The 14,851-nt window shown below is 33.3% G+C and overlaps 1 protein-coding gene across 1 annotated transcript in view; it reads left to right on the top strand.

Annotated features, from left to right (window-relative positions):
• Positions 1–13,728, top strand: part of LOC108914779 (membrane-anchored lipid-binding protein LAM4) — a 111,192-nt gene extending 97,464 nt beyond the window's left edge. Inside the window, exons 5-10 of the mRNA XM_018720659.2 lie at positions 7,884–8,060; positions 8,185–8,467; positions 8,570–8,773; positions 9,196–9,334; positions 11,087–11,412; positions 11,570–13,728. Of these exons, the coding sequence (XP_018576175.1) occupies positions 7,884–8,060; positions 8,185–8,467; positions 8,570–8,773; positions 9,196–9,334; positions 11,087–11,412; positions 11,570–11,677 (1,237 nt within the window). The 3' untranslated portion in view covers positions 11,678–13,728. The remainder of the gene's footprint in view (positions 1–7,883; positions 8,061–8,184; positions 8,468–8,569; positions 8,774–9,195; positions 9,335–11,086; positions 11,413–11,569) is intronic.
• Positions 13,729–14,851: the final 1,123 nt, after the last annotated feature.

The raw sequence follows: 14,851 nt of genomic DNA, 5'->3' as shown, positions 1-14,851 counted from the left end.
GGAGGCATGGATAAAGGGCTATAGTTATCCAAATACTGACTATTATCTGATTGATTATACTTAAAGGAAATTTAACAAAATAATCATTAAATAAAGATGCTACAGTATTAGGATTCTCATGTAAAATACCATATTTGTTGATTAATAATAATAATCCAAGTTAGTAATTTGTTCTTTTTCCCTGAAATTACCGACTAAAACAGCACTTTCAATCCTGGGACAGTAAATAAATGAAATCACCGATGAGGCAACTTTAAGTGGAATACCCCTGAACCGTTCTCCGGCTTAAAGGATGCGGCAAGTTTTGAAAATAGCAGAGTTAATAATCAAAATACTTAACTCGCTTTTCCTGGTTTCCCCCCGGGAAACAGACGCCACTTGGTGTATGTGTATAAACGAGGGACTGACACGAAAATGACTAAAACACACCTCCGTATTCTTAACAGAAAAGTGATAAAATTAGATTGGCAAGCCCCCAACAAAATTCCCTGTCTTGTCCATACCGAACGGCGACTCACTTTAACAGAATCGTCTGCCACTTCGCCATTCATTTTATTTCAAACATATCGCGGCGAACCGCGTCTGCTTCAGACTAACTTTGGACACGCGTATAAAAGCAGTCTGTGTGAGATAAAAAAAAAACAAGAAATAAATAGTTTTTGTGTGCGGCGTACGTACATACCCCTTTTTTCAAACTGGAGCTAATAAGAGTTGTCGGTGTGAAATGTTCGGTGAAAACCAGATCATGGACGTCGTTTTTGACGAAAGCAAAGTGAGTACCAAAGGCATACAAGGAACTTTGAAAATGCCGCTTTATTACTAAGTGCCCGTTACAGATTGTCATCATTAAAACACACGAGATAATTTTCAATAAATGTTTTGGTTGTATTAACGCTGTTATACAGAACTACACCGAAAGCGCCGCTTTTAAACTCCGTTAAACTCGTCATACTGTGATAAGACTTATTAACAAGTCTCATCACAGCACAACATCACAGTATACTGACACGTACTGATTTTTAAAGTACGATGATTTTTCTGGATGTTATTCTGTAGCCTATGTACTTGGCTTGGCTTAACCTTAGCTAGGAACCTTTGACCTCCTTCTGTTGTTCTCGGGCAGGGCTCTGTGGGTGCGGGCCCGCTATTAGGATCCCTAGTTGGTTCTAAAGCCGCTATGGACGTCCAAAATCGTCTTAAATAGAGATTAGGTTACATAAGGACAATTTTGTGAACGATAATTTTCTAGAGAGAAATCATTAACTTGGGAGATTTTTTCATTTTGAAAAATTTGCGGATATTTTATTCTATCATTTTTCTGGTGTATTTGAGGACAATTTTCTATTCATATATTTTCATAAATAAATATTAGAATAAAAATTATAAGAGGTTTTGGATAAACTTGACAATTTTTTGTGTACATTTTAATAAAGATGCTGGCAATTTTTCACAACGTTCATAAAACGTAAATTAACAAATAAAATCTGACATAATATCTTGCATTAGAACAGAAATTGTTGATAAAATATTGAATTCTTCCAATGCGCTCTGAAATTTTTGTCATCGGTGTCTGTAGGTAGTTATATTTCTTTACAAACGTTACTAAATTAATAAAGCTAAATAACAGTGCCTGGGCAATTAATTAGTTTTCCCTGGAAGCTCTATACGCGGGTACATACCTACGTAAGAGTTGGACAGAATTCGAATACAGGGCCAGCTGCTGCATACCTAAACCTATCCAAAAAATAATACCTACACAAATTATATTTGTGTACGTGTATCATTTGCGTAAGTCACTGGAAAAAATATTCCTTTCAATCGACGGTCTGATGGTGTCATTGTATTCCTTCCTTGTTATTTTTGTTAATATACTGAAGGCTAAACGTCCTCAGCATAGTTACAAAAGAGGATATAAAATTCTATATATCTGCCATTCTTATTTGAAGCCTCCTAAATGGCGTAACTATTTTGAGAGAAATGACCCCTGTGCAGTAATAGGCTATTGATTATATCCAAAAAACAGGGTTAAAATGAACTATGACGTTCAAGCAATTTTATTGCATGAATTGTTCAAAGGGTCATTTTAGATGAAAAAACCGCGGAGTGCTATTAAATTAGAGGGTGGAAATTGGAGATAGGGGTGAAAATGCACGCCTTTCAGTTTTTTAATTGTAGCTCGAAAACGAAGCAAAATTTCGATATAGTTAAATTTTGCTGAATTGTAGATTTTTTGATTTTTTTTACTTTTTTGACTAATTTTTTTTTAATAACAAGTAGGCAAAGAAAATTGCTGTACAAAAAAACTACATGAGAACCCCTTCAAAATGATGCGTTTTCAAAAGTTTTTGGACGAATATTGACCGAGTTATAACCGACTAAACTTTTTAGATTTTCGTCGTTTTTAACATAATGATTATAATTCTTATTTTTACATCAAATTTGTTCTTTACTTAATAAAAAATTATTTCAAAAGTTTTATTTGTTAATAATAAATAAGATTTTCACAACAGTCAAAAAAGTAAAAAAAATCAAAAAATCTAATTTTTTGCTTTTTTTTAAATTGTTTATTAACGATTTTTTGCATAAAATTTTTCTTTTAAATATTTTAAATAATTTTTCCCATGAACTATACCGAAATTTTGCTTCGTTTTCGTGCTATATTTAAAGAACTGCAGAAGTGCATATTCACCCCTATCTTCAATTTCAACCCTCTAATTTAATAGCACCCCGCGGTTTTTTAATTTTTAATGACCCTCCGAACAAGTCACCTGCTGAAAATCCTTGAACGCCTTATTTCCTTCCTTTTTTGCAAAAAATGAGAATTAAAACGTATAAGGCTAAACGCGACGAAAATCGAAAAATTGGCTAATTGTAAGTTTGAACGACCAATATCAGTCAATTTTCATCCAAAAATACTTAACAACTTCTTATTTTGAAGGAAATTTTATCTACTTTTTTCTATGAAGCAATGCCTATACCTATCTTTACTCAAAAAAAAAAACTAGAGGCAAAAAAGTAAAAAAAAATCAAAAAATCGAATTTTTTGCTTTTTCAAATTGTTTATAAACGTTTTTTTTGCTTAAAATTTTCCTTTTAAATTTTTTAAATAAGCCTTTTCGATGGGAAATTCAATTTTCTAAATTCGCTTTCGAAGTACAATTAAAAAACTGAAAGGGGTGCATTTTCACCCCTATCTCCAATTTCCACCCTCTAATTTAATAGCACTCTGCGGTTTTTTCATCTAAAATGACCATTTGAACGATTCATGTAATAAAATATTTTTAACGTCATAGTTCTTATTAAAATTCAATAAATGATTTGATACAACCCAGAGATGATCGGATTTCTATTCAAAACACACGCATAAAACAGTTTCTACGTTTAATAATTTTATAATATGACCTTTTTTACTTAGGACCTTCCTAATACGAAATTTAATAGGATTTATTATTAATAAATACAAGATGCACGGGTAAAAGTCCGGAATTAGAACAAATTTAATAAACAATGTTCGATCCAAAGGGTGCCCCAAAAGTAACGCTGGATTTGAATTGTGCACCATTTTCATTCCGAAGAGTTGGCAGCATTGTGACAAAATGGAACGCTGTACGACGAATGAGCGAGTGAAGATTCTGAAAATTCATTACAAATACGGAGAGTGTGTTGCTGAGACTGTGCGTAAAATACGTGGAATTTTCGGTACAAGGGACGCCCCGAATAAAAAACTGAAAAGATTAGTTGCGAAATTTGAACAAACAAGTTGCAGACAATAATAACAGGCCGTTTAGTCGAAAATATTGCTACGGTGAGTGATAGTGTGGCGGAGGCAGAGGTTTGAGGGCGCTATAATGAAACATTTCAAAAAGCACAATGCAATGCTTTTAACAAAAGACGTAACAGTGAAGTGACTGCTACCAAGATCGTGCGATCTTAAGCAATGCCACTTTTTCCTATGGGGATTCGTAAAGTCCAAAGTTTATCCTGCTCAAATGAATGCCATTCCTGAATTGAAGGCAGAAATTCGGAGAGTAATCAACGAAATTCAGCCGCAGGTATGCGAAAGCGTAGTATATAATTTTCAGATAGCCCTATCAGTACTTAGTATTATGTTAATGCATATATTCCTATGTCACTCCTCATTATCTTCCGAGTCTAGCGTTGCATCAAATATTACGGTTTAGTAATGTTTCGAACCGAGAAGTCATCCTCAGAGTAATTTCTAAAAAACTACAAAAACTGTTGTAAATAATATCAAGAGTTTTTTCTAATACCTTCAGAAACCCCAATATAAGTTGCAGATGCAATAAAGGTCTTAGCAGGCTTAGAGATGCAAAAACATCATTGCGAATACTGATACTCAGACCAGAACAGACTCAAATGAAGAAAATGTTGAATGTTCCCTCACTCAGAGTAAAATCAGGCACAGAATTATGTTGGAATGGAAAGAAGAATCCGCGTTACATATTCTGGGTGTGACAGCTTTGCAATCTTGAGGAAATTAAGGGACATAACGGCTAGCAGACTTTTGGATGTCGTAGAAAGCACATACTTAGACCACAGTGTTTCCGCACTTCCTGGGGGTCCATAAGAAAAGAAAAAAATTGTAGCAGTTTCGATAAGGTACTATTATGTTTATTTACAAAAGGCTCCGGAAAACAAATGTATAAACATTAAGATTAACTTTTTGCAAATTTTCTATTAAAGAAATATATTCTGCACTTCGTTACCTGACGATATAGAAGACACTATTTATTCATACATGCAAGAAATTAACTACTTCATATCAAAAACCTTAATTATTTGCTGTAACAGCTTAAAAATAACTGTTTACTTGTGATAAACAAAAACAACTATTGTAAAATTAATCAGCTAAATTACTTGGCCAGAACGTTTCTTTGAGCTGTTTATTTCATTTGTAAATTGGTCTAAATTGTTCTGAAGTTAATGATCCTAACGGTCCAATTTATTTAAACAAATAATATTTAATATGGTAACCAACGTAGGCATACGAGTTTCTTTAAGCTAAGTTAAGAAAAATATGTGGTGACTAATGCGAAGACTGATGATTCTTATGATTCATGAGTAATTTTTTTTCACTAGATAAAATGCGAATGTATGTTTTCATGATTGAAGGCACAAATGCAGTTTGTAGCAGCTAATATATGTATAAGTTGCATATAATCAAAAGTAGGTTTTTCAGCACCTAATTTTTAATGTAATTTGAATTTGAAATTTCCTCAAGACGATTAAAAAACTAGAAATACAAACTTTAACTCAACATGGACAAAAACACTAATTATTGTACTTCCGTCATTTGTTTCATATCTTGTTTGGAAATATTAACAATTTTTAAGCAACAGCGACATGGTCTTAGCGCTGATAATGTTATTAGCCCCGTTAGGATAACGAACTCATACGCCTACCGAAATTTAATTTTTTACCGTTTCAAAGACCAAGTCGTATTCTAAATTGCATACTGTTAGGTCAGTTAGGTACTTTGATGAGTTACCTACTTACTATGTATCTCCATTCAACTTATTCAAATATATTTTTGAATTTGTTTATGTGAGAATTGAAATTCCGAAAGAACGACATTAAAGGATTGATAATAATTTATGCGAGTTACATATTGGACGATATGATCTTGCAATGTTTGTGAACAACTTGTAAATTCTTCTACAAAATGTAACTACAGGTTCAGTCAGTGTTGTAATAAAACATATTACAAGTAGAAGTTTATTTCTAATTTCTAGAAAGTTTATTTTTAATTTTTATACAATTATAACGGTTAACCGATATTTAAGATTAAATTTTTCACGACTGACCTTATGCCCATTTAGACCTGCTAAGGCCACGTCTATGCGATATTTGTTAATCAATTTTTCACAAAGCAATTAATCAATTCCAATAGACGGTATTTTCCCCATTAGCCTAACTACAACGAGATCGATTAAATAATAACTAATCTTTCTGCTGACCTTGCCTCGATTAAAGCTTTTGTCAGGGTTAAGGACAATTAGTTTTCAAAAATATTGCGCTGTTTTAAATACTTTTTTTTCTTCGAATGATGTAGATGTATATACTTACCCGCAGTTTAATTCCTATTAAAAGTTCCCATAATACAACAGATGTATTTAAGTAGATTTCATTTAATCAGTTTTTTCGGGAAACTAATTTTATTGTTCTTTAAATAAGATTTTGCGAATTTTAGACTACTCGTAACAGTTTTAAAGCAATGACCTATATTTTAGGTAGAGAAATAAATAGGAAATCTAAAAATTAATAGTGTAGTTTTACTTACCACATCTAAAATCACCTAATCGGTGAGCTAATTTCTTCAATTCTGCCAAAATAATGAATTCTGAAAACAATATTACTAATTAGTTTTCTTGTAAACCTAGTTTTCGCGTTCGCAGAAGATTATTTTAAAGAATCACATCACTCGCATTATTTTTAAAAGGTTGACCCAGATTTTCTCATAACGAAACATTAATTGAATTGTTGTATTTAACAAACAAATATTATAAATAAATTTTGTTAGTGATTTATAAAAAAAAATTACATTTTATGGTTATATGATCTATCTAAATGGACGTAAAAAATTTGTATAATCTCATTATCCTGTATTTCAAAGACAACTAAATTGTACAATGACTCATGTTTGTCTAACGTTATAAGATCAGGGCATTATTGATTTCTGGTAATAACCCTGTATCTGGCTGAATTAATAATCATGAGAAAATTCACATACAGTCTCTGTCACAAAATATATAGTACATAATAGTATTCCAATTTTACATTTAACTAGAATACATATCGAATTATTGGCTAAACTAAAAATATTTTATGATTTAATCGCGAATTATGTGCATAACCAATAAAAAAATATATAAAATTTATCCTTAACGATATGCAAGTTTATGTGCCATAAGACATATATTGCTGTATTTTCACCGGAAACTATGAAAAACAAAAAAAAAATCAAGTGGGCGACTTTACTAATAAAAATAATTATTTTAACTTTCTTACTCAATCAATTCTTTTCAAATTTAATACTAAACTGCACACTCAAAAAAATCAATTATCTTAAGTTCTAGAGATATATAAATAATATTATTTAATTAAAAAATAAACAGCAGTTAAGGATCATTAAAAATCTTCCAAAATTTTGATACAATGGCCAGCATTAAAAAATCTAGCAAATCATTTTTGCTTACAGTGATATTATTTTTAAAAATTGTAAAATAGTATAATTGTTTTTCTTTCATCTTTAATGCCAGCTTTTTTATGTTTAGTTATGATTAATATCCTAGCCACTAAGAGCCTTTTATGGCCTGTAAGGAAGGTGTAACCAAATTTGAATAAAAAAATGCATAACTAAAATGATTACAAAATATTGATTAAAAAAATAATTTTGATATTATGCATGTAAATTTGTTGTAATATGTTTTCAGCCCCGAACATTGAATAATTCCAAATATTTCACCAACAAGAACGGCGGTGACAACATTTTTAATAGTAAGATCTTGTTTTGCATTGTATTAGCTATGTCCTGTCTAAATTTGATTAGTGCATCTCTCTCGGTTTCGAAAATTCATTGCATATGTATAGCCATTCCAAATATTTCGAATTTTCACCGCCCAAATTTAACAGAAAGGCGATGTACTGTTAGAAAAAGGATGAAGGGAACACCCTAATTTTCTGTTCACAGTTTCCAATACATAATGAACAATTAGCCACTTATTTCTATATTTATTTATTATATTTATTAGTAGAATATTTATTTTATTTAATACGTTTTATAAAAATGTAAAATTTGTAACTAGTTTTGTCTTCTTGTTTTTTTTTTTTGGAATCGTTTAAAGTTTATACTGTTGTTCCAGGTCCTCCGGAAACTTCGGGAGCGCGGGGACTCGTTCCGCTCCGAGTACGCCTCAGGGGGTGCAGTGCGCTTCGCCAGGAGGCCTTGCAGAACCTCTTTCTCAACCCTGCAGTCCAGGGTGCACGTCCCCTTCCATACAGCGTAGCCCCAGCCACTCGGTGTTCACGAAGTGCGAAAAGTAAGTCCTATTCTGTTTCTCTGTTGAACTGAGGTCGGGAGGGTGAAGAGTCCTAATTTAATTTCACACTACAGTATATACCGTATTTTTTTTTAAATATCTCCTAGAGTGGCTTGTTTTGCAGGGCTTCTTTGAAACACCTGTCCACGTCGACGCCAGTAATGACGGCACAGGCTCAGCTGGCTGAGCCTCCTAGTCCCAAGGCTACCAAAGACCCCAAGGTTCACACCACCTCCAAGGCCAGGCAGAAGAAGTTCCTCAGGCACTTCCCCAATGTGGAGGACGATGAGAAGGTCCTGAACCATTATTCGTGCGCGCTCATCGGCGACATACTATTGCAGGGCCATTTGTATATCACGAAGAACTACTTCGCATTCTATTCCAATGTTTTCGGATACGTCACCAAGGTAAGATACTGCACAAGCTCACATCTTAAGTTTTCAAATTGGGCTCTGTTCTGCTTTGCATGAGTAGAAGTAGAACATTGATTATTTTGTCTCTTTTTTCAGTTGTTAATACCGGTGCTTACAGTAGAGAACATTACTAAAGAGAAAACAGCTAGGATCATACCAAATGCCGTAGGAATTTCAACGAGTGAAGATAAACACGTCTTTGGAAGCCTTATGTCCAGAGATAACACGTTACAGTACATGAGGACGGTTTGGCAGAAGGCGAAAAGTGCATCGCCAGTTATAATAGAACCCGAAATTACGGTGAGTTTATTGTACACGAACAACTGTAAATACATACTGCAACAGCAGAGTATGATTATTGATTACTGTAGGCCCAAAAATTTTTGTTCCGGATTTTTTTGTAATTTCTTTCTTGCTTAGGGTCCCAGTCTGCCAATACACTATGAATGTACACTGTCTGAATAATGAGTGATCTAGATCAGGAGTGGCCAAATGTCAACTACCACTATTAAAAAGATTGCGGGTGTCACTTACTTATCTCTGCCAGTGCCAAGCTGTAATATACCATACATTTTTTTGTTCACAAAGGACTAATTTGCAAAATTGTTAAGTTTTCAATTGCCTGGCCACCCCCAATCTGGATTAAACGATTTGCCCCTAGCATGCTTCATAATATTCTCATGTAGTGTTGGAAGTTTTCATTACATACTGTATTTTTTTAGGAGCAAGATCTGGATTCCAGTGAATCAGGAGAAGGGGAGAGTGGTAGGGATTCTCCACCAATTGAAATAAAGCCAAGATTTTCTCTAGTGAAAAAAGTGGGAGTGGGAAAGGAACAGTTATTGCCAAATGCAAGTGAAGGTAAGAAACAAATTAATTAATTCTCATTTTAATGCCATTTGAACTATAAAGTAGTCTAAACTGATAAGTAAGTACCTACTACCTTACTTATTACTCACTGAATCATATGAATTCTTATTAAATTATTCATACCAAAACAACAATTACATTAGTATGATTTCATAAGACGGCATTCGCTTTTTACTTTGTTGCCAGAGCTTAAAAAGTAAAACCGATACTATTTGCTTAATAGTAATTAATTACATTTTTGTCCCATAATGATGTCTTCATGCATAATAAGTCAAACCAATATCCTATTTGTACAACATTGCAAGGAGTCACCTTTTGAGAACTGCTGATTTTCAAGGAGATATTCGATGTATCCACCATTTGCTTGCACACAAGCTTCAGCGCGACGTATCCAATTCGCTCGCACGCGTTGCAACATTGCCACGTCCTCTCGAATTACAAGCTGAACGGTTCCTGAAGCAACCGTTCGCAAAAACCCTGACGTAGTGGAAAATTCTCAGGAATAAGCGCTTGAACACGTTGAATATGAAATAGGTACAAATGAACTTCTCGTAATGTCCGCCACACAACAGGATGTGAAATATTTACTTGATGTGCGATATATCTGGTGCTACGATGCGGATCTTCTTCGAAGAGATCTAAAATCATCTCCTCGGCGTTTAAGATTCTTAGTGGTCGCCCTATGCCACCGTCGCGACCTCGACGCAGTTGTACTTCACTGGTGTCCAAAACTCTTTGCGCTACAGCAACAAATGTTCACGGTGTGGGGGCACGTCGTTCAGGTTATCTTGCATGGTACACTTGACAAGCTCTGTGGGCATTTTCGTTTGCTTTGCCATAAATTCTGAGCATATCAATATCCGCGATTCTTAAATAAATGCGCCATTTTCAAAAGAAAACTTGAAAATACAGCTATTAAATGTACTCTCGAAAAACAGCACAGCAATCACTACAACAATGCATTACAAACTGACTTTCGAATACAGTCAGGCTTCATAAGAAACTTACAAACTCGTAAAAAGTGTTACAGAATATTTTGTAAGTACTCGCCGCGATAAAATACATGTATTTCAGCAGTTCCAAAACAGTTTTAAACATATTTTTAATTAGCTATTTTTCTCTATGACCTTAAACATCCAATACAAGTTTGTACATCAGTTAACTCAGTTTCTGCTGCTTTTTCACCCCTGTAAATTTTTGACATAAGTTCATTAACACCCTGTATTTACAATATTGTTTCAAATGAATAAACTAAATAAAATAAACTAATTCTATACAGTGAATCTTCACTATCAATCAATAGTAATGCAATTGCATATTACGGCGGTTTGGAGATTTATCCGAAATTGCAAAATTGGTGGGTCACAGTCACTAGTTACTTTTTATTTTCCGTTTCTTTACATACATACACTTACATCGTTATGTGGTGTGACATTTATTCGATGTTGAAAATGGCATCAAAGAGCAAAATTCAATCATTTTTGAAAATTTATCCAATTTTACATTAGAAGGGTATTTTCCATGGACAGACTCTTATTTATGGTCCTTCTGATGCTGTCTAAGAAAAAGTCCACTGGACATGTATTTGTTTCACCAGCTGAAACATCATTTTCAAAGATATATCAAATCAGATAACATAACTTGCACTGAATTCAATCGTATTTACCAGATTACAAAAATCGTCCGCATAATTTGATAAAATTTGAAACAGTTTCATTTAGTAACAACACTGCATTTTTTCAGCACTCAGCTACGAAAAGAATTATTCCAAGAGTCTAATGAAGCCACTGAAGCAGGCCATTTCGGAGTTCAGGAAGTTACCCAGGCAGAGCCTGATTCTGTTTGCCACAACCTTACTGTTGATTTTATTGTTCCTGTCAGCAGCCGTGTTGCTGTATAGGATAAGCAAGATCCAGAATAGGTACTCGTTGGTGCTACAGGACAATGTTGTGTCGGCGGGTTCGGAGGACATTTACAGTGATCTGCTGAACTGGCAGACGCAACTACATTCTAAGTCTGCGGGGGCGGTTCATAGTTTTTTAGATACTAATTTAGATCAAATTGCTAAGGTGGGTATCTCAACAATTCTTTTGTCAAATAAAAGGTGGTAATACAACATGCAAAATAAAAAAATTGTATTCGATGAGTAAAGAGTTGTTGTATTTTGCCACAGTAACAGATGACCCTGTATATTTTTAAAGTGTCTCATTATAATACTCGTTCCAGGTTAGGAAATCTCTGGAGACACTCTCATCTCTGCTAGTCCAGAATAGTGGCTCAACGGGGAAGGAGGCTAACACAAAACCACTGGAAACCACTAAAGATACCAGTTAGCAATCCCACTAATGACATTCTACAGTCTAAAATAATCCAAAAGAAACTGATCAGTATTTCAAGAAACTTTAAGCTGTTCCACAAAGCAATATATCCAGCAACTAACAGTCCGGAACGGTAACAGCACCAATGTTGTCGCTGTAGAATTGCCAAATTTTAATGCCATTCTCCCCAGAGAACTCCGCGAGGTTTTCTATAAGCAGGGAAGATATGGCCAAATTGCTTATACAACTTGTTCCCTGCTTTGGAAGACCTTGATGTGTTGTCTTAAATTTAGGATAAGCAGCACACTTTACATTAAGCTCAATTAAACACAATAAATACATTTCCCTTAAAACGGTTAGGTACTAAAGATTGTCGAAATTTAAGGTTACATTCGTTGGGAATGATCTTGTTTCTGAATTAAAACGCTGAGAAGATCAAACCTGATGGATGCAACACTTCACTCTAGCCAGCAGATGTCCACTTGAAACAAAATAAATGGGCCATAGTGCAAGGGTAGCTTCCGTGCACAAAAGTAATCTGATTTGGATCAAGTTGCCTTAGTACAATTTTGAGGATAGTATTATTGATAATTTATAAGTAGAGATTTAGAAAAACATAGATGTTTGATGACAACACCATACTTAATGTAAAACTGTTTATGCATATGTAAAAAGTATAACTTTTGCATATGATAAAGCTATTAGATACATACTACTTACAAAAAGTAATATTTAATACAAACAAATTGCGATACTAAATACCAAGCATAAAAAACAGAGAGCGGGAATAAATAACACGTAACATTTGTTTCTAGAACAATGCATTTTAGTATAATTTTGCAACTTTATTTCATTTTCAAAAAATAAAAGAAACTATATACAACCACTGATTGAAAAAAAAATCTGCTGGCTGGATTGTCACCGTTTGTCATAGAGGCCAAAACTTAGGTGTCGGTCCCTGGAACTTAGCATCATTTAGGCCTAAAACACGTAACTTTACTTACTCATTAAGCCAGTTTATACCTAGTACAAATTATTTATTCCACTACTACAATTTAAATATTTTATAGATATCCTTTAGTTTTTGTGTGTATGTACCATTTACACCCCGTTTTAGGTTTAAGTTGCATTTACGATTTTAATTCATTTGACATGTATGGATTTGTGATAAAAAAACCTCTTGGCAGAAATGAATTGTTTATAAAACATAAGGAATTTAAGGCATGAGACTGCATTTAGTGAGAAGTATTATAATTTTCAACAAAATGGTATCGAAAAGTTTCAATCTAGAAATGACAGTTAATCATGGATTTATTCCTTACTGTAACAACTATTTCAATTGATTGTATTTATATTTATGGAGAACATTTTAGCACACAGTACTGTATTTATATGTAAACATATTTTTTTAATCTTTGACAAATTGAAACATATCCAGACGTAATATAATAAAACTAATTTTGTTACAGGGTTGAATAAATTGTTGGTTATGTGTTGACCAGTGCTCATTATCAGGGTGTACCAGCAAAATTGGTTGTACCTATATTCGAGAAAAAAAATCAGTAGTTCATATGTCTCTGTCTTCAAATTAATTTTTATTATTATTTAAGATCTATTTGGGCACCCTGTTATTTTGTAAATTGTAAATACCTCTTGGCAGTGAATAATGTTAGGTAGGCTAGGTTAGAATTTTAATTGTTGGGGGTCCTTTCCAATTTGATACGAAGAGGGTATTAGAAAAATACATATATGATTGAGGCAAACTTTGAATTTTATAAAAAAAGGTGCTTGTGTTTACTGAATTATGCAAGATATTTATTGTAGGTATATTTGTATATTTTTGTAGTATATTGTATAGGAGTTGTCTTTTTTTTTGTTTGTAAATTTTGATGTATCATACTTAGATATTCTGATACCACGTATTTATTGCATATTTTTAAATGTCCTTAAATTAATTGTTGAACAAAATAGAGGTTTTACTTCTTTTTTATTTTGTTGTTTGTATTTGTTGTTTACATATTTTAATATAGAGAAACCTGTGATATCTTATTTGTTTTGCTTTTTCCATTAAAGGTATAGTGTTTCACTAAAGAAAAATATTGTTTTACTTTTCAAAACTTCCCTTCATAAATAATACTAAATTATTTTAAGTATCAAAATAGCCTGAATCAACGAATATGTATTATATATTTCAATAGAATTTAATCTACATTATGGGTTTATAAAAATTCATAGACCTAAGCTGTTACTTATATATTATAAGGTCTATGTGAAAACTTAAGCTGAGTGTGCTCTTTCATTTCTGCTCTTTATTATTTATTCTTGATTTTGGAGAATACATTCAGATTTCTACGAATTGATTTTGATGAACCCTAGTTATGTATAACTATCATGTACTCATGTCTTATAAATCGAGATATGTTCACATTCAACATTTAGATACTAGTTTTAAATTTAATGAGAATTTACCAGGATTATGCAATGAAGATAGTACAACTTTCCTAATAAATACTTTAAAATATTCAACGATATATGTACTATTATAAATTTACAACATAATACCAATAAATCAATTCCAAATTTTACGTACTTGCGATACATTGCGGCTACATCTCGACTTATTTATCATCACATCTTGATCTTAGAATGAATCTAAAATGTCGTTATTCACTTTTGCACATTATAACTTATAATTAACCGCAAAAATAACAGTTCACGTTTTGAAATAAAACTATTTAAGTTATACTTCTCTAATCGATGTAAATTTCAATTTGTCACGTTTAACTCATTTGGCGGTTGGCGCCATTCGTCGGCTTCGCCCAAGGATTTTATACAATTTATTTGTATAAAATCCTTGGTCTTCGCCAGTTCAGAGCGAACAGCCGAGCTGAGCAGACGTGTTTGTTTGTGAGGTGAAGTGATTGCAAGGAGGAAAATCTACCTGCCTTTATTGAGGCTACCTGGAAAGAATCCCTTTCTTTCCTTTTAATCACCGACCTAATCCCCGGCTTAAGCATAGAGGCCGTCGGCATCTTTGTTGCAGGCACTTGTCCCGGGGTTATGCCCAGGTAAGTTTTTACTTATTTATCAGTTATTTGCATTACTTTAGAATACATTTCTTTAAAATTGCGACCCCCGACAAACAATATACCAGACAGACAAATACACCAAAAGACACGTACGCCCCCGT

This window comes from Anoplophora glabripennis, unplaced genomic scaffold, assembly GCF_000390285.2.
Source record: "Anoplophora glabripennis isolate ALB-LARVAE unplaced genomic scaffold, Agla_2.0 scaffold927, whole genome shotgun sequence".
In the NCBI taxonomy this organism is placed as follows: domain Eukaryota; kingdom Metazoa; phylum Arthropoda; class Insecta; order Coleoptera; family Cerambycidae; genus Anoplophora; species Anoplophora glabripennis.
The sequence above is the reverse complement of the archived record's forward strand: the minus strand, read 5'-3'. Positions and strand labels throughout refer to the sequence as shown.